The sequence below is a fragment of the Triticum aestivum genome, chromosome 3A (assembly GCF_018294505.1).
Source record: "Triticum aestivum cultivar Chinese Spring chromosome 3A, IWGSC CS RefSeq v2.1, whole genome shotgun sequence".
In the NCBI taxonomy this organism is placed as follows: Eukaryota; Viridiplantae; Streptophyta; class Magnoliopsida; order Poales; family Poaceae; genus Triticum; species Triticum aestivum.
Window position 1 is genome coordinate 445,090,730 of NC_057800.1, and position 25,961 is coordinate 445,116,690.

The 25,961-nt window shown below is 42.2% G+C and overlaps 1 protein-coding gene across 1 annotated transcript; it reads left to right on the plus strand.

Moving 5' to 3' along the window:
• The first annotated feature begins 7,627 nt into the window (after nucleotides 1-7,627).
• Nucleotides 7,628-13,380, plus strand: LOC123061587 (zinc finger protein ZPR1). The gene is made up of 16 exons (XM_044484751.1): nucleotides 7,628-7,953; nucleotides 8,048-8,092; nucleotides 8,183-8,223; nucleotides 8,308-8,389; nucleotides 9,538-9,582; nucleotides 9,671-9,727; nucleotides 9,831-9,890; nucleotides 9,975-10,102; nucleotides 10,424-10,691; nucleotides 10,773-10,839; nucleotides 11,216-11,286; nucleotides 11,393-11,482; nucleotides 11,826-11,934; nucleotides 12,380-12,471; nucleotides 12,784-12,889; nucleotides 13,120-13,380. Exons 1-16 carry the CDS (start codon nucleotides 7,834-7,836, stop codon nucleotides 13,221-13,223), a joined length of 1,485 nt encoding a protein of 494 aa, XP_044340686.1. The 5' UTR covers nucleotides 7,628-7,833; the 3' UTR covers nucleotides 13,224-13,380.
• Nucleotides 13,381-25,961: the final 12,581 nt, after the last annotated feature.

The following is a 25,961-nucleotide window of genomic DNA, read 5'->3' on the forward strand; positions in this document are numbered from 1 at the left end:
ATCATATACGTGAGCCAAAAGGCGCAAACGATCCCGGGCAAAGGTAAGGCGACACCCGTGGAATACCGTGCGTGAGGCCGCAAAGTGATATGAGGTGTTACATGCTAGATCGATGTGGCATTGAGTCGGGGTCCTGACATAGAAGGAGTACCCAACAGTCTCCTGTGGGTATCCTTTGAAGATACATTTCTTTGAATTGGGTTCGAGCTTATTAGGTTGAAGCTTTTTCACATAAGCATCGCAGCCCCAAACTTTAAGAAACGACAACTTGGGTTTCTTGCCAAACCACAGTTCATAAGGTGTCGTCTCAACGGATTTCGATGGTGCCCTATTTAACGTGAATGCAGTTGTCTCTAAAGCATAACCCCAAAACGATAGCGATAAATCAGTAAGAGACATCATAGATCGCACCATATCTAATAAAGTGCGGTTATGACGTTCGGACACACCATTACACGGTGGTGTTCCGGGTGGTGTGAGTTGCGAAACTATTCCGCATTGTTTCAAATGAAGACCAAACTCGTAACTCAAATATTCTCCTCCACGATCAGATCGTAGAAACTTTATTTTCTTGTTACGATGATTTTCCACTTCACTATGAAATTCTTTGAACTTTTCAAATGTTTCAGACTTATGTTTCATCAAGTAGATATATCCATATCTGCTCAAATCATCTATGAAGGTAAGAAAATAACGATACCCGCCGCGAGCATCAACATTCATCGGACCGCATACATTAGTATGTATTATTTCCAACAAGTCTGTTGCTCGCCCCATTGTTCCGGAGAACGGAGTCTTAGTCATCTTGCCCATGAGGCATGGTTCGCAAGCATCAAGTGATTCATAATCAAGTGATTCCAAAAGCCCATTAGCATGGAGTTTCTTCATGCGCTTTACACCAATATGACCTAAACGACAGTGCCACAAATAAGTTGCACTATCATTATTAAACTTATATCTTTTGGCTTCAATACTATGAATATGTGTATCACTACTATCAAGATTTAGTAAAAATAGACCGCTCATCAAGGGTGCATGACCATAAAAGATATTACTCATATAAATAGAACAACCATTATTCTCTGATTTAAATGAATAACTGTCTCGCATCAAACAAGATCCAGATATAATGTTCATGCTCAATGTTGGCACCAAATAACAATTATTTAGGTCTAAAACTAATCCCGAAGGTAGATGTAGAGGTAGCGTGTCGATGGCGATCACATCGACTTTGGAACCATTTCCCACGTGCATCGTCACCTCGTCCTTAGCCAATCTTCGCTTAATCCGTAGCCCCTGGTTCGAGTTGCAAATATTAGCAATAGAACCAGTATCAAATACCCAGGTGCTACTGCGAGCATTAGTAAGGTACACATCAATAACATGTATATCAAATATACCTTTCACTTTGCCATCCTTCTTCTCCGCCAAATACTTGGGGCAGTTCCGCTTCGAGTGACCAGTCCCTTTGTAGTAGAAGCACTCAGTCTCAGGCTTAGGTCCAGACTTGGGCTTCTTCACTTGAGCAGCAACTTGCTTGTCGTTTTTCTTGAAGTTCCCCTTCTTCCCTTTACCCTTTTCCCTGAAATTGGTGGTCTTGTTGACCATCAACACTTGATGCTCCTTCTTGATTTCTACTTCCGCAACCTTTAGCATTGTGAAGAGTTCAGGAATTGTCTTATCCATCCCTTGCATATTATAGAAGCTCTTGTAGCTTGGTGGCAGTGATTGAAGAACTCTATCAATGACACTATCATTAGGAAGATTAACTCCCAGCTGAGTCAAGTGGTTGTGGTACCCAGACATTCTGAGTATATGTTCATTGACAGAACTATTCTCCTCCATTTTCTAGTTGTAGAACTTATTGGAGACTTCATGTCTCTCTATCCGGGCATTTGCTTGAAATATTAACTTCAACTCCTGGAACATCACATATGCTCCATGACATTCAAAACGTCGTTGAAGTCCCGGTTCTAAGCCGTAAAGCATGGCACACTGAACAATCGAGTAGTCATCAGCTTTGCTCTGCCAGACGTTCATAACATCTGGTGTTGCTCCTGCAGTGGGTTTGTCACCTAGCGGTGCTTCCAGGACGTAATTATTCTATGCAGCAATGAGGATAATTCTCAAGTTACGGACCCAGTCCGTGTAATTGCTACCATCATCTTTCAACTTTGCTTTCTCTAGGAACACATTAAAATTCAACGGAACAACATCACATGCCATCTATCTACAACAACATAGACATGTAAAATACTATCAGGTACTAAGTTCATGATAAATTAAAGTTCAATTAATCATATTACTTAATAACTCTCACTTATATAGACATCCCTCTAATCATCTAAGTGATCATGTGATCCATATCAACTAAACCATGTCCGATCATCACGTGAGATGGAGTAGTTTTCAATGGTGAACATCACTATGTTGATCATATCTACTATATGATTCACGCTCGACCTTTCAGTCTCAGTGCTCCGAGGCCATATCTGCATATGCTAGGCTCGTCAAGTTTAACCCGAGTATTCTGCGTGTGCAAAACTAGCTTGCACCCGTTGTATGTGAACGTAGAGCTTATCACACCCGAATCATCATGTGGTGTCTCGGCACAACGAACTGTAGCAATGGTGCATACTCAGGGAGAACACTTGTACCTTGAAATTATTGAGAGATCATCTTATAATGCTAGCACCGAACTAAGCAAAATAAGATGCATAAATGATAAACATCACATGCAATCAATATAAGTGATATGGTATGGCCATCATCATCTTGTGTCTTTATCTCTATCTCCAAAGCACCGTCATGATCACCATCTTCACCGGCTTGACACCTTGATCTCCATGAAAGCATCATTATCGTCTCGCCAACTATTGCTTCTACATCTATCACTACCGCTTAGTGATAAAGTAAAGCAATTACATGGCGATTGTATTTCATACAATAAAGCGACAACCATATGGCTCCTGCCAGTTGCCGATAACTCTATTACAAAACATGATCATCTCATACAATAAAATTTAGCATCATGTCTTGACCATATCACATCACAACATGCCCTGCAAAAACAAGTTAGACGTCCTCTACTTTGTTGTTGCAAGTTTTACGTGGCTGCTACGGGCTGATCAAGAACCGTTCTTACCTATGGATCAAAAACCACAACGCGGTATAGTGATTGCTTTTTGATCTTCAAAAAGAACCCTGTTCATTGAATCCGATTCAACTAAAGTTGGAGAAACTGACACCCACTAGCCACCTGTGTGCGAATCACGTCGGTAGAACCAGTCTCGCGTAAGCGTACCCGTAATGTCGGTCTGAGCCGCTTCATCCAACAATACCGCTGAATCAAGAATCAACTAGTGATGGCAAGCAATATGTATATACCCACGCCCACAACTCCTTTGTGTTCTACTCGTGCATATAACATCTACGCATAGACCTGGATCGGATGCCACTGTTGGGGAACGCAGTAATTTAAAAAAAAATCCTATGCTCACGTAAGATCCATCTAGGTGATGCATAGCAACGAGAGGGGAGAGTGTTGTCCACGTACCCTCGTAGACCGTAAGCGGAAGCGTTATGACAAGCGGTTGATGTAGTCGTACGTCTTCACGATTAGACCGATCCTAGCACCGAAGGTATGGCACCTCCGTGATCTGCACACGTTCAGCTCGGTGACGTCCCACGAACTCTAGATCCAGCTGAGGTCGAGGGAGAGTTTCGTCAGCACGATGGCATGATGACGATGATGATGAAGTTACCGACGCAGGGCTTCGCCTAAGCTCTACAACGATATGACCAAGGTGGAAATCTGTGGAGGGGGCACCAGACACGGCTAAACAATCAACTTGTGTGTCTATGGGGTGCCCCCTCCCTCGTCTATAAAGGAGTGGAGGAGGGGAGGGCCGACCCTCTCATGGCGTGCCCAAGGGGGGAGTCCTACTACCGGTGGGAGTAGGATTCCCCTTCCCTTGTTGGAGTAGGAGAGAAAGGAAGGGAGAGAGAGAGAGAGGGAAGGAAGGCCCCCCCACCCAATTCAGATTGGGCTTGGGGGGCCGTGCCCTCCACCTTGGCCGCCTCCTCCTCTCTCCCACTAAGGCCCAATAAGGCCCATACACTACCCGGGGGGTTCCGGTAACCCCCAGTACTCCAGTAAATGCCCGAACTCACCCGAAACCATCCCGATGTCCAAACATAGCCTTCCAATATATCGATATTTATGTCTCGACCATTTTGAGACTCCTCGTCGTGTCTGTGATCATATCCGGGACTCCGAACTACCTTCGGTACATCAAAACACATAAACTCATAATACCGATCGTCACCGAACATTAAGCGTGCGGACCCTACGGGTTCGAGAACTATGTAGACATGACCGAGACTCATCTCCGAGTCTCATATTGGTGATCAAATGACAACTCATGTCTATGGTTAGGAAACATAATCATCATTGATTCAACGAGCTAGTCAAGTAGAGGCAAACTAGTGACACTCTGTTTATCTATGTATTCACACATGTACTAAGTTTACGGTTAATACAATTCTAGCATGAATAATAAACATGTATCATGATATAAGGAAATATAGATAACAAATTTATTATTGCCTCTAGGGCATATTTCCTTCAGTATGACTATTATCGCCCACAACTCTTTGTGTTCTACTCGTGCATTTAACATCTACGCATAGACCTGGCTCGGATTTGTTTGTTGGGGAACACAGTATTTCAAAAAAAATATTCCTACAAACACGCAAGATCTATCTAGAAGATGCATAGCAGCGAGAGAGGGAACGTCACCGAGCTGAACGTGTGCAGATCGCGGAGGTGCCGTGTGTTCAGTACTTGATCGGTTGGATCGCGAAGACGTTCGACTACATCAACCGCGTTACTCAACGCTTCCGCTTTCGGTCTACGAGGGTACGTAGACACACTATCCCCTCTCATTGCTATGCATCTTCTATATAGATCTTGCGTGTTTGTAGGAAATTTTTTTGAAATACTGTGTTCCCCAACAAACAAATCCGAGCCAGGTCTATGCGTAGATGTTAAATGCACGAGTAGAACACAAAGAGTTGTGGGCGATAATAGTCATACTGAAGGAAATATGCCCTAGAGGCAATAATAAATTTGTTATCTATATTTCCTTATATCATGATACATGTTTATTATTCATGCTAGAATTGTATTAACCGTAAACTTAGTACATGTGTGAATACATAGATAAACAGAGTGTCACTAGTTTGCCTCTACTTGACTAGCTCGTTGAATCAATGATGGTTATGTTTCCTAACCATAGACATGAGTTGTCATTTGATTAACGGGATCACATCATTATAGAGCCTACGGGTTCGAGAACTATGTAGACATGACCGAGACTCATCTCCGAGTCTCATATTGGTGATCAAATGACAACTCATTCTCTGAGGGGAAGGAAGGAGGAAGGGGAGAGAAGGAAGGAGGGGGGCTCCGCCCCCACCCCTTGTCCAATTTGGACTGGGGGCGCGCGCCACCTCCGGGACGGCCCTCTCTCCTCTAAGGCCCATGATGGCCCATTAACTTCCGGGGGGGGGGGGTCGGTAACCCTCCGGCACTTCGATTTTATCCGAAACCATCCAAAACACTTCCGGTGTCTGAATAACATGGTCCAGTATATCAATCTTTATGTCTCAACCATTTCGAGACTCCTCGTCATGTCCGTGATCTCATCCGGGACTCCGAACTACCTTCGGTATATCAAATCACATAAGTCATAATACAAATCATCGTCGAACGTTAAGCGTGCGGACCCTACGGGTTCGATAACTATGTAGACATGACCGAGACACATCTCCGATCAATAACCAATAGCGGAACCTGGATGTTCATATTGGTTCCTACATATTTTACGAAGATCTTTATCGGTCAAACCGCATAACAACATACGTTGTTCCCTTTGTCATCGGTATGTTACTTGGCCGAGATTCGATCGCCGGTATCATCATACCTAGTTCAATCTCGTTACCGGCAAGTCTCTTTACTCGTTCCGTAATGCATCATCCTGCAACTAACTCATTAGTCACATTTCTTGCAAGGCTTATAGTGATGTGCATTACCGAGAGTGCCCAGAGATACCTATCCGACAATCGGAGTGACAAATCCTAATCTCGATCTGTGCCAACTCAACAAACACCATCGAAGACACCTGTAGAGCATCTTTATAATCACTCAGTTACGTTGTGCCGTTTGATAGCACACAAGGTGTTCCTCACGTATTCGGGAGTTGCATAATCTCATAGTCATAGGAATATGTATAAGTCATGAAGAAAGCAATAGCAATAAACTAAACGATCATAGTGCTAAGCTAACAGATGGATCTAGTCCATCACATCATTCTCTAATGATGTGATCCCGTTCATCAAATGACAACACATGTGTATGGCTAGGAAACTTAACCATCTTTGATTAACGAGCTAGTCAAGTAGAGGCATACTAGGGACACTCTGTTTGTCTATGTATTCACACATGTACTAAGTTTCCGGTTAATACAATTCTAGCATGAATGATAAACATTTATCATGATATAAGGAAATATAAATAACAATTTTACTATTGTCTTTAGGGCATATTTCCTTCATTCTTCCCACATGATACCTTGTTAATTTGTGGACAAAGTTTCATCTACACTAATTCCGATCATATACCAAACAAGGAATGTGAGTAAGAATCTACTTCTCATGTCTAATCCTTTCATAAACTCTTTTGTGCAAAGTCCAATTCTGCTGTCTAAGTGGTTACCAAACAGGATAAAAAGACAAGGCAGCGAACAATAATTTAGCATCAGTTTGCCAAATTATATGTGAGTTAGCTGACAATAAAGATTTCATTGTTGTTTTGTTTTTCATTGGTCATTGAATATTTTAATACAATTTGTATTTTAATTTTCTAGAAGGTAAAACATTCACAGAGGCTAGGAATTTTTCTTATATGCATCATGGAAGAAACACACAAACTAAACATCCAAAAAACTAATCAATTTTACAACGGTATGATGAAAAAGCATGCGCCTTACTATTTTTTTAAACACAATACATATGCAGATGCTTATACATACGCACATACACTCATCCATGTAAAAGCACACACGCACACCCTCTCCTTATGAGCATTTTCGAGATATTGAGCCCGCACATTATTTTGAGATTGACAAAGTCGTTACAGACACGACCAAAACGTTTTCTTTTACTGAACACACGTCACCAAAGACATGAAATAAATCTAGTAAAATGCGAGCATTGGTATTAAGTCTAGAAAACCTGGACTGGGAATACTATTCTCCAAGGTTGTTTCGCGGCGTGAGCTTCTACTTCCTCCGTTTCTAAATATAAGTCTTTTTAGATATTTCAAATGGAATATAACATACGGATGTATGTAAACATATTTTAGAGTGTAGATTCACTTATTTTGCTTCGTATTTAATCACTTGGTGGAATCTCTATAAAGATTTATAAGTAGTAGTATTTGGAACGGAGAGAGTAGTGGCTAATGACATGACAATTGTTGCCGAAAAAAAAATGACATGACAATTGTGCTGGTTTTGGCTTCGCTTTTTACTCCTCCAGCTTTGGCCCGTGCCTAGCAACCCGCCAGCGTCCACTTCTTTCGAGAGACTACTAGGTTGCTCTCCTTTCTCCCGTTCTTTTCCCCTACAGAGGTCCCGCCGCACTTCTTTGCCCTCCCACCGCGAGCACCAGCGCCAGCCAAACCAAGCAGTGCGAGGAGAAGAAACCGCGAGAGTCTTCTGGAGACCACTCCTTCGCGAGAAGCCCAACCCGCACCGATATCCCGTGACCATGGCCAACTCCGGCGACGAGGGGCGCGTTGTGACGGACCTCCGCTCCGCTGCGGAGTCGGCGGGCGGCGACGAGGCGCTTCACGAAATCGAGTCTCTCTGCATGCGCTGCGGCGAGAATGTAAGCGCCTTGACCTTGCCTGTGATACCGCTCCTAATTCCCCCTTCCCTTTGGTTTCGTCGCGAGTTCTGAGACGTACTTTCCTTCTGGTCAGGGCACCACGAGGTGGCTGCTGACTACGATCCCCAACTTCCGGGAGGTGAGCTTCTTCGCGCTCTGTGCTCGTTGCGAAAGTGGATTGTTCTGATTGGAGAATGGGGGTAAATCTGCTGCGTTTGTGAATCTGCAGGTTGTTCTGATGGCTTTCGAGTGCCCGCACTGTAATGAAGGGTAATGCAATGCTCGGCTATAATTTACGGGGTACTTCTGCACATGCAAGTGCAGTATCTTAAGTTTTGTGTGCTTTTGAATTAGGAACAACGAGGTCCAGTTTGCTGGACAGCTCCAGCCCAAGGGATGTTGCTACCGCTTGAAGGTCCCTCAAGGGCAGAACGAGGTCTGTTTCTGTAGGGGCGCCTATAACTCGATTCAACCAACCCTTACTGTGTTAGCTGTTCCACTCCACACCATACTTTTGGAACCTATTTAGATTAGTGACACGATATTTTTTACCAATTCCTGTCGGATATACTAGTTGTTATGACCTCAAATTTGTTCCAGTAGATATTGTATCCACAGACAGAAAGGGGAAGTACATTTGAAATGTAATTGCAGTGCCAACATGAGCTTTATACCCTCTTGTGATCGACTGATCATGTTACTGTCAGTTTAGTTGTATACCCCAACTATTGCAAAGAGTGGATTGATCTGTTCTTGTCTCTTTATTCGTCTGTTCAATCTCACCTTGCTAACACAACACACACTATTCAAATCCAAAGAGAACTCTATCCTGTATTACCTTTCGCAGTTGTTTCACTTGATAGGATATATTTATGACAAATGAAATATGAACTGACACATGCATGTAAATTAATTGCAAGCTACCGGCTCGTAAGATTCAGCCTTTGGGTTATACCCAAACAAAGCTTGCAAGTCAGATGAAGTATGATCACAGTGTTTTTGCATTTTTATTAGAAAAAATGGTCCTTACCGTCCATGCGCTGCTGTAATAAAATCAGAAATCAACCATGGACCAACTTATTTTTAGTTTGTATAAATACACTGGTAAACTTCCAACTTCTCTATGGTGACTTCTAATGATAGAACTGTTGCATTTATAAAGTCACAACTTTACTTAGAGGTGTTTCGTGTTAGATTTCTTCTTTGCTTTACTGCAACTTGTTCTCTCGTACCTGTTAATTTGTATTGCAGTTTATGCAAGTTTACATTGTTACTATATAACTGTGGTTACTTTATGATTCACTAGTATTGGTGTTTATCTTGCCCCTTCTTTTGCTTGTGATGTGTGGTTCCACTATTGATGTGATTCCTCTTACAATTACTAATTACTAAATCTTTTTTGCATGTTTCGCTTGTGCTGTGTAGTTTCGTTATTGCATTTTTAGTTGTGACATTATTTCAGCTTTAAATTCATACGCATGTTACTTTCTATCTGTCTTTTTTGTACATTTGATCTCCAGTAATCAGTAAATAAAGCATTCTAGTCGATGTTCATAGTGTGATTAACAAGCGGTATTGGCACAGATACTGAACCGTCAGGTCGTGAAATCTGATTCGGCAACTATCAAGGTATTGATATTGATCTCCTTGTTAATGCATTTATGCTAATTAAATACGTACGATGCATTGCTTCTGTTATAATTTACACTTCGTACAGATTCCGGAACTGGACTTTGAGATTCCTCCTGAAGCTCAACGTGGAACACTTTCAACAGTATGCTTCTCTGAATTTTGTATACAAATTCCGAAGAAATGGTTCCTTTAGAATTCATTTTTATTTATTGCTAGTTTGTTAAATATTTCGGATCATAAATTAGGTGGAAGGGACAATTATGCGAGCTGTGGAGGAGTTGCAGGCACTTCAAGATGAAAGAAAGGTGAACCTGTGAGCTTGTATGCTTAGTTATTTAATTTCAGTTGAGTCACCTAGTGATATGCTTATCATCTTCTTGGAACTGCAGAAAGTGGATCCTCAAAAAGCTGAAGCTATTGATCAATTTTTAGTAAAATTGAGATCTCTCGGATCTGGAGAAGCGGCGTTTACCTTTGTTCTGGATGATCCTGCTGGAAACAGCTTCATTGAGAACCCGTAAGATTATTTGTAGACTTCAGATTGTTTGAGATTGGAATTCGGATTTATGACTTATTTTGATATGGAAATGAAATACTTGGTTCTACCTTTTATGCACACTTTTACCATTTTTGCACTCTTTTTGTTATATTATAATTATATAATGTAGTTCTAATCATGGAACTGAGAAACATGGTTCTACTTTGCACCATTTTTGCAACCTGTAGTCAATTGAGTGACCTTATGTTGCACATAGTTTATATATGTGTTTGTTAGCTCTGTTCATGCTTAAAGTACTTATAACTTGATATATATTGATTAATCCACATAAATCCACAGGCATGCTCCTTCATCAGATCCTTTGTTATCTGCGAGTTTCTATGAAAGGACATCTGATCAACAAGCAGCACTTGGTTTTCTTGTTGATCCACCAACCGGAGAATCCGGAGAGCCTTCGCAGAATGCTTCGACAGTTGAGGCAAATTGTGGTGGGTTGCCAAAGGTACCCCATGGTTCAGTTGGAGCTGTTGCAGGTCGTCGTGCTATTGCTCAGGGAAACCCTGATGAAATTGCTGCAACGCTGTGCAGGTATACAGCACCAGAAGAGGTATGTCTGTTGAGTTGCCTGGCAATGATGACGTTATTAAGAATTTAGTTAATTTGCGCCTTACAAAATTCAGTTGTACAGGTTGATACTTTGCCATCAACATGTGGAGCCTGTGGAGCTGCATGTGTGACTCGTTTCTTTGCTACTAGTATCCTTTTCACCGAACATGAACTATTTTTTGTGAAATTTATTGATTATATGTGGCTATGTTTTTAAGGCGATGCCTTACCGCCTTAGGGAGGGGGGGGCGCTTTGGCGCCTAGGCGACGCCTAGGCGGGCGCTTTGGACGCCTAGGCGCCCAAAGCGGTCGATTTTCCAAAGCGGAGGGGGAGCGCTTCGACGCCTAGGCGTCGCCTTAGGGACGCCTTTAAAACATAGATATGTGGTGTTTATGTTACACTTGTTTATTTGCTTGATCAATCTCCGAAATAGATCGTATATAGTGTTGTGTGACCAATCTCGCTATCTGGAGGAGGTAGATAATCTGTATTTGATGTATCATGTGATCCTTGACCTTTGGTAGAAATCCCATATTTCCGTGAGGTTATTGTTATGGCAGCTTCATGTGACCTGTGTGGTTATCGCAACTCAGAGGTCAGTTTCAGTGTCATGTCTCTTTTTGTTCATATAGAAACTGGCTGTCACTGGTTCTTAGTAACACATCTGAACTCAACTAAGGCTTTTCTTTTTGCTCAATTAGTTGAAGCCTGGCGGTGAAATTCCAGCTAAAGGAAAGAAAATTACGTTACATGTGCAAACCGTGAAAGATCTTTCTCGTGATGTCATAAAGGTCAGAAAATTACTCTTTTGTTGTAGTATTACTTTATCTGTCACATGCAGCCATGCAGGTTTTTAAGCTGTATAATACTTGTGCATAAGATTGTCCATCTTCTTTTCTTGTATCGGCGGCCCTTGAACTATTTTCTGGTTCAGGGTGTGAAAAGTTAACTTGGTTCTTCTATAGTTAAGAAACTTGATGTGTCTTTTAGCTAAATTTTCTGTCATACTAGCAAGGTTGACTGCTGATTTTGATATTTTAAAGAATCTTCAAGCTTGTGTTACCGTTTGGTGTATTCGGATCAACATCTGATATGTAAGTTACTTGATTCTGAGTTACCCTTTGATCTCGTCAGTCAGATTCTGCCGCTGTGAAAGTACCTGAACTTGAGTTGGAGCTGTCAATGGGTACATTGGGTGGTATTGTCACGACAGTTGAAGGTTTAATTGTGAAAATATGTGAGGGTAAGTTCGCAACACTACGCTTTCAACAGTTCATGGGGACAAAATGGACTGTACGATAAGTTCAAGTCACAAAATGTGCTGGCCAACAGCAATTTTTCTAACTACAGTGGATTTCTTAATGTTATGAGATGGAAGTGTCTTGAAGCCACTCTGTATAGTCGATGTTTCTCTCATAATATGTGTATACCCTCTCATGGTTTTGTCAACAGTTCCCTAATCCCCAGTATCATCATTGAAACATGCGGTTCTCATGTATCTCAGTTCCCGCTGTTAAGCATCTAACTGCTCTTTACAGGAAGTCCTTTTTTAAGCAAAGTTTGTGGAAACTTCTTTATTCAACATAGCTTATGCAACTTATATCGATATGAAATACACCTGAATAGATGCAGATGCAATTGTTAATTCTTCTCAAACTCAAATGATAAGTTTCATTTTGGGGCTACAGCTCTGGAGCGGGTTCATGGATTCCAATTGGGTGATAGCACAAATGAATGGAAGAAAAAGAAATGGGATGATTTCCAGCAAAGATTATCAAAGGTACTAGTTTCTTTTTCGTGGAATGTTCTATTTATTCCACCAGGGGCTGCTTCACCTGCAATCTGGAGAAGATTACGGCTGTGCTTTTCCTTCCATAGCATCTCAGTTCCCAAGTGTCTTGGGTTTCTTCCTTCATAACATGAAGCAAATATTTTATTTTCCTAACCTTGGTTCATGCTAAACTTGATTGGAGGTCTAGTTAGAAAAATGCTGACTACTTTCGGTGGAAGGGCGTGATTGGGCTAATCAATTGTGAATTAATATGTTGTATAGTAACTATTTCAATAACATTTACACAATGTATAATTTCAGCTCCTGAGTTTACAAGAGCCTTGGACCTTAATTATTGACGATGCGTTAGCGGCTTCATTTGTCGCTCCATCCACAGATTTGATAGAAGATGACAGCCAGCTACTCAGTAAGTTATCCTAATCAATGAATTGTACGCAGCATCATGCATCATTCGAACCAATGAAGGGACATCCACGCATTGCATTTCGAATCTGAATGCATCTGTGGAAGTTTTGTCAATTACCCATGAAGCACGTGCATGTAGTTCTGTGGAGGCATACTAATTAACTGGAAAAGAATCCACATAATTAACTGCAATTGTGATTTACTCAATGTATTTATCACTATGAATGGCAGTTGAGGACTATGAGAGGAGTTGGGAGCAGAATGAGGAGCTTGGCTTGAATGACATGGACACTTCCTCTGCAGACATTGCTTACAATACAACCAGCACCGAATAAGTTCTGATATTTTTGTGCTCAGTGTTGTAACCTGTAATATTATGGATTTAAAACTTACACTAGTAGTATTTTGAGAAAACTCGATTAATTTCCTGTTGTCTCGCTTCTTGCAGTAAGAATGGGCGGTTTTGAAATGGCAAATAGTGTTTTCAGTTCCCATCTTAAAAATTCGAATTTTGACTTTGGAAGATGCTCAGCAGCAACAATTAATGTTATCGAAAAAGCAGCAACAATTAATGTTATCGAAAAAGGCTTTCACACCGCTTTATATATAAAGCAATGATCAACAACATCCAGTATAAACACATGCCCTCGCAACACACGCCCTCGCAACACACGCACACACATCCTATGTAGGATACACAGGTGCTGAGCGTAGCAACATCATCTCTCGCAACACACGCACACACATCCTATGTAGGATACACAGGTGCTGAGCGTAGCAACATCATCTCTAGAACTACAAGAGCAGTTGGGGCTACAGTTGTGAACACGCCACCGCGAAGAAGTGAATCTACATATGACAAACCGTGGGCTCCAAGGCGCCGAGCAGCCGGGGGTTACAGTTGTGAACATGCCACCGCGAAGAAGTGAATCTATATATGACGAATCGTGGGCTCCAAGGCGGCGCTTTCAGGAAGGATACAATATCGGAGCGCCGCCATCGTTCGATACGAGGATCAGTTTTTTCTGGAGGAACACGACGGGCAATGAGAGTTGTGACGACGCCTTTAAGAAGGGAACGAGCTTCGCTGTCGCCGGCTCATTCGAAGATAGAACAGGTATTCACCCCAGCCACACTCACCGTCACCGAACGCCACACCTTTGGCTACCACGCCGCTCATACGGCTGTGGCAACCGAGCAGCACCGAGCCACGGGCTCTTCCCATGAGCACCGCGGAACCACCACCAGGGCCGTCGTCCCGCATGCAAGACCTAGACACCATCTCACCCAAGCCTCGTCACTACCCCAACCAAAGATACGAGCGGAAAGTACTCACCTTTCGCACCCCTGGGTGGCCCCCAATGTTGAGACCTAAAAGGCCAGTCAAAACTGGCCTCCATCGACCCGTCCTGCGACACCAGGTACGAGACGAGCTCGGTCCTGCCACCGGGCGCGAGACGGGCATGGTCCTGCCACCGGGCGCGAGACGAGCTCGGTCTTGCTACCAGGTGTGAGACTAGTGATGAACCGCAGCTGGGGAAGAGCCAACCCTTCGACGAAGATAGCGGCCGAACGAAGAGGTGAGGGGTCGAAGGTCGAAACGTGCCGCCTACAGACGAGCCCACGTCGAAACTCTAGCTGCAGCCGACACGTCGAGCTATCGTGATGTCGGCGCGGAGAATGGAAGCCGCCACTCCCAGAGGGCCGAGCCATCTTGCCGCTGTTGGGGAACGTGGCATGCAATTTAAAAAAATTTCCTACGCTCACGCAAGATCTATCTAGGAGATGCATAGCAACAAGAGGGGGAGAGTGTGTCCACGTACCTCGTAGACCGAAAGCGGAAGCGTTTAACAACGCGGTTGATATAGTCGAAATTCTTCTCTGCACACGTTCAGCTCGATGACGTCCCTCGAACTCTTGATCCAGTAAAGTGTCGAGGGAGAGTTCCGTCAGCACGACGACGTGGTGACGATTAGGTGAAATGATTTGCGCAGGGCTTCGCCTAAGCACTATGAAGATATGATCGGAGGCGTAAACTGTGGAGGGGGCGCCGCACACGACTAACAATTGCTAGTGTGTGTTCTAGCGGTGCCCCTCTTCATATATATAGGTTGGAGGGGAGGAGAGGCAGCCAAGGGGGCGCCCAAGTAGGAGGAATCCTACTTGGGGTCCGCCCAATTCAGCCTCCCCCTTTCCTATTCCTATTCGGAGTAGGAAGGGAAGAGGGGGAAGGGGAAATCCTATTCCCTTTTTCCTTTCCTCCTTCCCCTTTCCCACTCCAATTTGGCCAGCCCGTATGGGGGAGGGGGGCACACCAGCCCCTTAGGGGCTGGTATGTCTCTCTCTTGGCCCATTAGGCCCATATAGTTTGCCGGGGGTTGCCCGGAACCCCTTCCGGTGACCCGATATGTACCCGGTACCCCAGGAACACTTTTAGTGTCCGAATACTATCGTCCTATATATGAATCTCTACTTCTCGACCATTTTGAGACTTCTCGTCATGTCCATGATCTCATCCGGGACTCTGAACAACATTCAGTCACCAAATCACATCAAATCGTCATCGAACGTTAAGCGTGCGGACCCTACGGGTTCGAGAACTATGTAGACATGACCGAGACACCTCTTTGGTCAATAACCAAGAGCAAAACCTAGATGCTCATATTGGATCTCACATATTCTATGAAGATCTTTATTGGTCGTGCTGTAATGACAACATACGTTATTCCCTTTGTCATCGGTATGTTACTTGCGCGAGATTCGATCGTCGGTATCTTCATACCTAGTTCAATCCCATTACCGGCAAGTCTCTTTACTCGTTCCGTAATACATCATCCCGCAACTAACTCATTAGTCACTTTGCTTGCAAGGCTTCTTATGATGTGTATTACCGAGAGGGCCCAGAGATACCTCTTCGATACTCGGAGTGACAAATCCTAATCTTGATCTATGCCAACCCAAAAAACACCTTCGTAGATACCTGTAGAGCATCTTTATAATTACCCAGTTACATTGTGACGTTTGATAGCACACAAGGTATTCCTCCGGTATCTCGGAGTTGCATAATCTCATAGTCGAAGGAATATCCATTTGACATGAAGAAATCAATAGCAATAAAACTGAACGATCAACATGCTAAGCTAACGGATGGGTCTTGTCCATCACATCATTCTCCTAATGATGTGATCCATTCATCAAATGACAACACATGTATAGGGTTAGGAAACATAACCATCTTTGATTAACGAGCTAGTCTAGTAGAGGCTTAATAGGGACATGGTGGTTTGTCTATGTATCCACAGATGTATCAAGTTTCCGGTTAATACAATTCTAGTATGAATAATAAACATTTTGAAGGAAATATGCCCTAGAGGCAATAATAAAGTTGTTATTTATATTTCCTTATATCATGATAAATGTTTATTATTCGTGCTAGAATTGTATTAACCGAAAACTTGATACATGTGTGGATACATAGACAAAACACAGTGTCCCTAGTATGCCTCTACTAGACTAGCTCGTTAATTGAAGATGGTTAAGTTTCCTAACCATAGACATGTGTTGTCATTTGATAAACGGGATCACATCATTAGGAGAATGATGTGATGGACAAGACCCATTCATTAACTTAGCATAATGATCGTTAAGTTTTATTGCTATTGCTTTCTTCATGACTTACACATATTACTTTGACTATGAGATTATGCAACTCCCGAATACCGGAGGAATACCTTGTGTGCTATCAAACGTCAGAACGTAACTGGGTGATTATAAAGATACTCTACAGGTATCTCCGAAGGTGTTTGTTGGGTTGGCATAGATCAAGATTAGGATTTGTCACTCCGAGTATCAGAGAGGTATCTCTAGGCCCTCTCGGTAATGCACATCATAATAAACCTTGCAAGAAATGTGACTAATGAGTTAGTTACGGGATGATGCATTACGGAACGAGTAAAGAGACTTGCCGGTAACGAGATTGAACTAGGTATGAAGATACCGACGATCGAATCTCGGGCCAGTAACATACTGATGACAAAGGGAATAACGTATGTTGTCATTATGGTACGACCAATAAAGATCTTCGTAGAATTTGTGGGAACCAATATGAGCTCTAGGTTCCGCTATTTGTTATTGACCGGAGAGGTGTCTCGGTCATGTCTACATAGTTCTCGAACCCGTAGGGTCCGCACGCTTAACGTTCGATGATGATTTTGTATTATATGAGTTATGTGATTTGGTGACCGACTGCTGTTTGGAGTCCCGGATGAGGTCACGGACATGACGAGGAGTCTCGAAATGGTTGAGAGGTAAATATTCATATATTGGACGATGATATTCGGACACCGGAAGTGTTCCGGTGGTACTGGGTGCATATCGGGTCACCGGAAGGGGTTCCGGGCATCCCCCCGACAACTACATGGGCCTTAATGGGCCAAGAGGGGGACAGACCATCCCCTAAGGGGCTGGTGCACCCCTCCCATATGGGCTGGCCAAATTGGAGTAGAAAAGGGGAATGAGGAAAGGAAAAAGGGAATATGATTCCCCCTTCCCCCTCTTCCCTTCCTACTCCGAATAGGAATAGGAAAGGGGGGAGGCCGAATTGGGAGGACCCCAAGTAGGATTCCTCCTACTTGGGGCGTCCCCTTGGCTGCCTCTCCTCCCCTCCAACCTATATATATGAAGGGGGGGGGGGCGCTAGAATACACACCAACAATTGTTAGCCGTGTGCGGCGCCGCCCTTCACAGTTTACACCTCCGGTCATATCTTCGTAGTGCTTAGGCGAAGCCCTGCGCGGATCACTTCACCATCACCGTCACCATGCTTTCATGCTGACGGAACTCTCCCTCGACACTTTTCTGGATCAAGAGTTCGAGGGACGTCATCGAGCTGAACGTGTGCATTGTTGAAGGTTAAAACAACAAACTTGATAAATCACCATTGTGGTTTTGATGCGTAGGTAAGAACGGTTCTTACTAGAAGCCCGTAGCAGCCACGTAAAACTTGCAACAACAAAGTAGAGGACGTCTAACTTGTTTTTGTAGGGCACGTTGTGATGTGATATGGTCAAGACATGATGTGATATACGTTATTGTATGAGATGATCATATTTTGTAGAAGTTATCGACAACTGGCAGGAGCCTTATGGTTGTCGCATTATTGTATGAAATGCAAACACTATGTAATTGCTTTACTTTATCACTATGCGTTAGCGATAGTTGTAGAAGCAATAGTTGGCGAGATGACCACGACGCTACGATGGAGATCAAGGTGTCAAGCCGGTGACGATGGAGATCATGACGGTGCTTTAGAGATGGAGATCAAAGGCACAAGATGATGATGGCCATATCATGTCACATTTTTTGATTGCATGTGATGTTTATCTTTTATGCATCTTTTTTTGCTTATTACGGCGGTAGCATTGTAAGATGATCCCTTACTAAAATTTCAAGGTATAAGTGTTCTCCCTGAGTATGCACCGCTGCCATAGTTCATCGTGCCGAGACACCACGTGATGATCGGGTGTGATAAGATCTACGTTCACATACAACGGGTGCAAGAAAGTTTTGCACATGCGGAATACTCGGGTTAAACTTGACGAGCCTAGCATGTACAGACATGGCCTCGGAACACTGGAGACCGAAAGGTCGAACGTGAATCATATATTAGATATGATCAACCTAGAGATGTTCACCATTGAAGACTACTCCATCTCACGTGATGATCGGACATGGTTTAGTTGATATGGATCACGTGATCATTTAGATGACTTGAGGGATATCTATCTAAGTGGGAGTTCTTAAGTAATATGATTAATTGAACTTAATTTATCATGATCTTAGTCCTGATAGTATTTGCATATCTATGTTATAGATCAATAGCTCACGTATAGCTCCCCTGTTTTATTTTTGATATGTTCCTAGAAAAAACTAAGTTGAAAGATGATAGTAGCAATGATGCGGACTGGGTCTGTGATATGAGAATTATCCTCATTGCTGCACAGAAGAATTATGTCCTTAATGCACCACTAGGTGATAGACCTATTGCAGGAGCAGATGCAAACGTTATGAACGTTTGACAAGCTCGGTATGATGAATACTTGATAGTTTAGTGCACCATGCTTTATGGCTTAGAACCGGGATTTAAAAAATGTTTTGAACGCCACGGAGCATATGAGATGTTCCAAGAGTTGAAATTGGTATTTCAGACTCATGCCCATGTCGAGAGGTATGAGACCTCTAACAAGTACTTTGCCTACAAGATGGAGGAGAATAGCTCAACTAGTGAGCATGTGCTCAGAATGTCTGGGTACTATAATCGCTTGAATCAAGTGGGAGTTAATCTTTCATATAAAGATAGTGATCGACATAGTTCTCTAGTCACTATTACCAAGCTACTAGAACTTCATGATAAACTATAATATGCAAGGGATGATGAAAACGATTCCCGAGCTCTTCGCAATGCTGAAATCGGCGAAGGTAGAAATCAAGAAAAAGCATCAAGTGTTGATGGTTGACAAGACCACTAGTTTCAAGAAAAAGGGCAAAGGAAAAGAAAGGGAACTTCAAGAAGAATGACAAGCAAGTTGCCACTGCCGTGAAGAAGCCCAAAGCTATACCTAAGCCTGAAACTGAGTGCTTCTACTGCAAAGGGAATGGTCACTGGAAGCGGAACTACCCCAAATACTTGGCGGATAAGAAGGGTGTCAAAGTGCACAAAGGTATATTTGATATGCATGTTATTGATGTGTATTTTACTAGTTTTCATAGTAACCCCAGGGTATTTGATACCGGTTCAGTTGCTAAGATTAGTAACTCGAAACAGGAGTTACAGAATGAACAGAGACTAGTTAGGGCGAGGTGATGATGTGTGTTGGAAGTGACTCCAATGTTGATAAGATCACCATCTCACACTCCCTCTACCTTCGGGATTAGTTTTGGAACTAAATAAATGTTATTTGGTGTTTGAATTGAGCATGAATATGATTGGATCATGTTTATTGCAATACGGTTATTCATTTAAGTCAGAGAATAATTGTTGTTCTGTTTACATGAATAAAACCTTGTATGGTCATACACCCAATGTAAATGGTTTATTGAATCTCGATCGTAGTGATACACATATTCATAATATTGATGCCAAAAGATGCAAAGTTAATAATGATAGTGCAACATATTTGTGGCACTGTCATTTAGGTCATATTGGTGTAAAGAGCATGAAGAAACTCCATGCAGATGGGCTTTTGAAATCATTTGATTATGAATCATTTGATACTTGCAAACCATGCCTCATGGGCAAGATGACTAAAACTCCGTTATCCGAACAATGAAGCGAGGCAATGACTTATTGGAAATAATACATACCGATGTATGTGGTCCAGTGAGTGTTGAGGCACGCGGCGGGTATCGTTATTTTCTGACCTTCACAAATGATTTGAGCAGATATGGGTATATCTACTTGATGAAACACAAGTCTGAAGCATTTGAAAAGTTCAAAGAATTTCAGAGTGAATTGGAGAATCATCGTAACAAGAAAATAAAGTTTTTACGAGCTGATCATGGAGGCAAATATTTGAGTTACGAGTTTGGCCTTCATTTAAAACAATGTGGAATATTTTTACAACTCATGCCACCTGGAACACCACAACATAATGGTGTGTCCGAACGTCGTAACCGTACTTTATTAGATATGGTGGGATCTATGATGTCTCTCACCGATTTACCACTATTGTTTTAGGGTTATGCATTAGAGACAACTGCATTCACGTTAAATAGGGCACCGTCTAAATCCATTGAGACGACACCATATGAACTATGGTTTGGCAGGAAACCAAAGCTGTCGTTTCTTAAAGTTTGGGGTTGCGATGCTTATGTGAAAAAGTTTCAAACTGATAAGCTCAAACCCAAATCGGAGAAGTGTGTCTTCATAGGATACCCAAAAGAAACTGTTGGGTACACCTTCTATCACAGATCCGAAAGGCAAGATTTTTGTTACTAAGAATGGATCCTTTCTAGAGAAGGAGTTTCTCTCGAAAGAAGTGAATGGGAGGAAAGTAGAACTTGATGAGGTAATTGTACCTTCTCTCGAATTGGAAAGTAGCTCATCACAGAAATTAGTTCCAGTGATGCCTACACCAACTAGAGAGAAAGCTAATGATAATGATCATGAAACTTCAGATCAAGTTACTACCGAACCTCGTAGGTCAACCAGAGCACGTTCCGCACCAGAGTGGTACGGTAATCCTATTCTGGAAGTCATGTTACTTGACCATGACGAACCTACAAACTATGAGGAAGCGATGATGAGCCCAGATTCCGATAAATGGCTTGAGGCCATGAAATTCAAGATAGGATCCATGTATGAGAACAAAGTGTGGACTTTGGTTGACCTGCCCGATGATCGGCGAGCCATAGAAATTAAATGGATCTTTAAGAAGAAGACTAACGCTGATGGTAATGTTACTATCTACAAAGCTCGACTTGTTGCGAAAGGTTTTTGACAAGTTCAAGGAGTTGACTACGATGAGACCTTCTCACCCCTAGCGATGCTTAAGTCTATCCGAATCATGGTCTCAATTGCCGCATTTTATAGTTATGAAATCTGGCAAATGGATGTCAAAACTGCATTTCTTAATGAATTTCTCAAAAAAGAGTTGTATATGATGCAACCAAAATGTTTTTTTGATCCTAAAGGTGCTAACAAAGTGTGCAAGCTCCAGCGATCCATTTATGGACTGGTGCAAGCATCTCGGAGTTGGAATATATGCTTTGATAATGTGATCAAACCATATGGTTTTATACAGACTTTCGGAGAAGCCTATATTTACGAGAAAGTGAGTGGGAGCTTTGTAGCATTTTTAATATTATATGTGGATGACATATTGTTGATTGGAAATGATGTAGAATTTTTGGAAAGCATAAAAGGATACTTGAACAAAAGTTTTTCAATAAAAGACCTTAGTGAAGCTACTTATATATATTAGGCATCAAGATCTATAGATAGATCAAGAAGCTTAATTGGACTTTCACAAAGCACATACTTTAATAAAGTTTTGAAGAAGTTCAAAATGGATCAGTCAAAGAAAGGGTTCTTGCCTATTTTACAAGGTGTGAAGTTGAGTAAGACTCAAAGCCCGACCATGACAAAAGATAGAGAGAGAATGAAAGTCATTCCCTATGCCTCAGCCATAGGTTCTACTAGCACAAATGCCCGTGCATTGCAACGGGAGAGAAAAAAACAATTTATATTCAAGTTTAGTTCGATTTTTATGTGCTAAAACACATTCACAGGTAATGCAAAATTTAGTTAAAATTAAAATTGTTCGAAAGATCCAAATTTGTCCAAGCATAAAATGCTAATCTTATAAAATATTTATTTACCTGCGTCAACATATAACGAAGTAGAGTTAGGAACATGATAAAGTTTAGTCTTTTCTCATCCGAATTGCCAGCTGACCAGAGATACTGCACGCGCGCGCGCGCGCGCGAGAGAGAGAGAGAGAGAGAGAGAGAGAGAGAGAGAGAGAGAGAGAGAGAGAGAGAGAGAGCATACCCCTCATGGCAACTTGCAACTGCTTCTTAGTATAAATGAACATTCACATTCAATGGAAGTGGTCTATTTGAGTTTTTTCTATATGTATTTTACAAATACTATACCAAACCAATAAAATAGCATTGGGCGCTCTGCACGTTTCTTTTGAAAAACAAAGCGATCTATGTGTAAGACCGGAGGAGCCCTTTCATTTTATGATGGAAACTGCAATATATGTATTGTTTTATATCTAGGACACACCACATGAAGAGAGATTGTTGATTTTCCTTCTATTGTCTGTCATCTATAATATATATTTTACCCGCAAAAGAAATCTATAATATTTTTTTCATTAGTATTCGTGGGATAGTTGGATTTCTACCCCTTTTTATTAATGATGATCATGGGAGTCCTAGATATTTTTGTCAACATTAAATTGCAATTCATATATATAGTTTCTACTACAACACATGTACATGTATGCTGCATACATATACTCCTGAGTGTACATACATACTGCTTTTTTTCCTATAGTACAGAAATTTTTGGATTTAGTGATTTTTCAAATATATTTCAGTAGAGAGTCTTCTGCTACTACTTTTGCTCTCTTATTAGGTAAAAAAGCGATTATGTTTTTGCCTGATGGGCTACCTTCGTTGCCTCTTATCTTGGGCCTGGGCCGGGCGGAATTTATTGCAATAGAAATGGACGGGCGACAAAATTAAATCCTAGCATAAACTCGTCTATATATCAATAAAAAGGTAGATTCCTTCTCTTTTTCAAACTACTTAGTCGTAGGTCGACTGGTTAGTGCTTGTGGCCTCGCTCCAAGTGGCCGCGGTTCGAGTCCTTTGTGACACATTTTTTTATCAACACGAATTTCTTTTACGTGCAATGGAAAACGAAAAGAAAAACAAGGAAGACGTACCACAAAAGCAGAGGGACGTATGAAAAAGAAAAAATCAATTATGTGGACCAAAAAAGTGGAGAAACAATCCTCCCTTTAATATTAGGTAAAGATACGATATACCATGCTGTGTACCAGACATATTGTGTACTTTGCCATGAGTTTGGCAAGGGGGTATAACAGTGATCCAGGAGTAGATTACTGGACAACGGTCAAAATTATCCTTAGAGGACTAAGGAAACATTTCTCGGTTATGGAGGTGATAAAGAGTTTTTTATAAAGAGTTACGTCAATGCAAGCTTTTACACCGATCCAGCTGACTCTGGGTCTCAATCTGGATACATATTGAAAGTGGGAGCAATTAGCTAGAGTAGCTCCATGAAGAGCATTGTAGACATAGAAATTTGCAAAATACCACTAAAAAATTACACTTCTGTGATGATACGTGTTTGTCACAGTAGGTCACGTTTTCTGTCATGCATGTACATCCATGACGATTTTATGACAGAATCAAGATAGTCATACCTGTGTTGTCGTAGAAGTGTTCCATGACATTACCAAAATTATCATCACGAAAGTGTTCACTTTCATGACGATAAATGCCGCATCATGGAAGTGCTTTCGTCAAGGGTGACCGACACGTGGCATCCACCGTAACGGCTCGTCGTTAAGCTATTGGGTCCGGTTTTGGATCTGATAACCCGCTAACAGCCACGACCAATAACGATTTTCCATGTGTAAAATTCTCATTGGTCGACGGAACCACGTGTTAGCTCCGCGTTAGCACAGTTGTCACTCATCCAATGGGCGAGATGCGTCTATAATATGTTGACACGTGGACCGGCCCAAAAGTGGCCCATAAAGATTAAATGGGCCGGCCCAACTAAAGGCCCATCATATTTTGCGTACCATAATGGGCCGGCCCAGCTAAAGGCTCACGAGATTTCGCTGACAATAATGGGCCGGCCCAGCTAAAGGCCCACGAGATTTCGCTGACCATAATGGGCCGACCCAACTAAAGGCTCACAAGATTTTGAGGACATTAATGGGCCGGCCCGTTAACAGGCTGCCATGTTTTGGGCCAAATGACGACCCATATTTGATCCGGTCCATTAACAGCCTGCCACGTTCCGGGCCCAATAAGGCCCATATGAGATCCGACCCATTAAAAGCCTATCACGTTTTGGGCCAAATTACGACCCAGATCAGATCCGGCCCTTTAAGAGGCTTTGGGCTAAATTATGGCCCATATCAGATTCGGCCCATCAACTGGATGCTATGCTTTTGGGTCCACTTGCTAAAGGCCCATTTAGTAATTCAGCCTGATATTAGTTTTGTCCTGTTTAACATTTCGGCATGTTAAAAGCCCGTCATGTAGTTTGGCCTAACTACGGCCCGGTTTGCATTCGGCCTGCTCACAGCCGATAATCTGATTGGGTCAAACAAGGACCGAGATAATTTTGGCTTGTTAACGTCCCGTGATGTGATTGGCACAATCATGGGTTAGGGTCTATTTTGGCCTGCTGCCGGCACGTGAGTTGTTCGACACGTTTCAAGCCCAACCTACTTTTGAGCCTCCTAAATGCCCATTGAGTTTTCTTGCGAAAATAGGGCCGGAGATTTACTCGGCCTATTAGAGGCCCAAATCTACTAGTGGGCCAGTTTACATTTAGGCCTGTTAACGGACCGATTATGTAGTGATTTGCATGATGGCCCGATTATATATACCGTAATTTTACGGTTTGGCCGGTTTAATGTGAAGACAAGATATATATACAGTAAAATAACTGCAGCATCGCTAATAAGAAAAAACCTAGACTACACAATAAATAAATTATAGCATATTACATCCACTGGGCATCAAAGTTCGCCACTATGATAATAAAGCACAAGCAGACAACAGATTACATACACTGGGCATCAAAGATCGCCACTAGTACAAATAAACATGCCGACAAAATAATATACAAAACTGACAGCACTTCAACAGAGTTCAAGAAAGGTTAGCCCTGCTCGGGAGCTGCAGCGCAAGCAGCTGAGCAAGCTGATGAGATTGCGCTTGTTTGACACTTATATCCTCCTCACTCTGAAAGATAAACAAGCAAACAGATGACAAGTTTTGCACATATAAGTATCAGTTGTTGGAAATATGCCCTAGAGACAATAATAAAATGGTTATTATTATATTTCTTTGTTCATGATAATTGTCTATTGTTCATGCTATAATTGTGTTATCCGGAAATCGTAATACATGTGTGAATACATAGACCACAACACGTCCCTAGTGAGCCTTTAGTTGACTAGCTCATTGATCAAAAGATAGTCATGGTTTCCTGACTATGGACATTGGATGTCATTGATAACGGGATCACATCATTAGGAGAATGATGTGATGGACAAGACCCAATCCTAAGCATAGCTCAAAGATCGTGTAGTTCGTTTGCTGTAGCTTTTCTGAATGTCAAGTATCATTTCCTTAGATCATGAGATTGTGCAACTCCCGGACACCGTAGGAGTGCCTTGGGTGTGCCAAACGTCAGAACGTAACTGGGTGACTATAAAGGTACATTACAGGTATCTCCGAAAGTGTCTGTTGGGTTGGCACGAATCGAGACTGGGATTTGTCACTCCGTATGA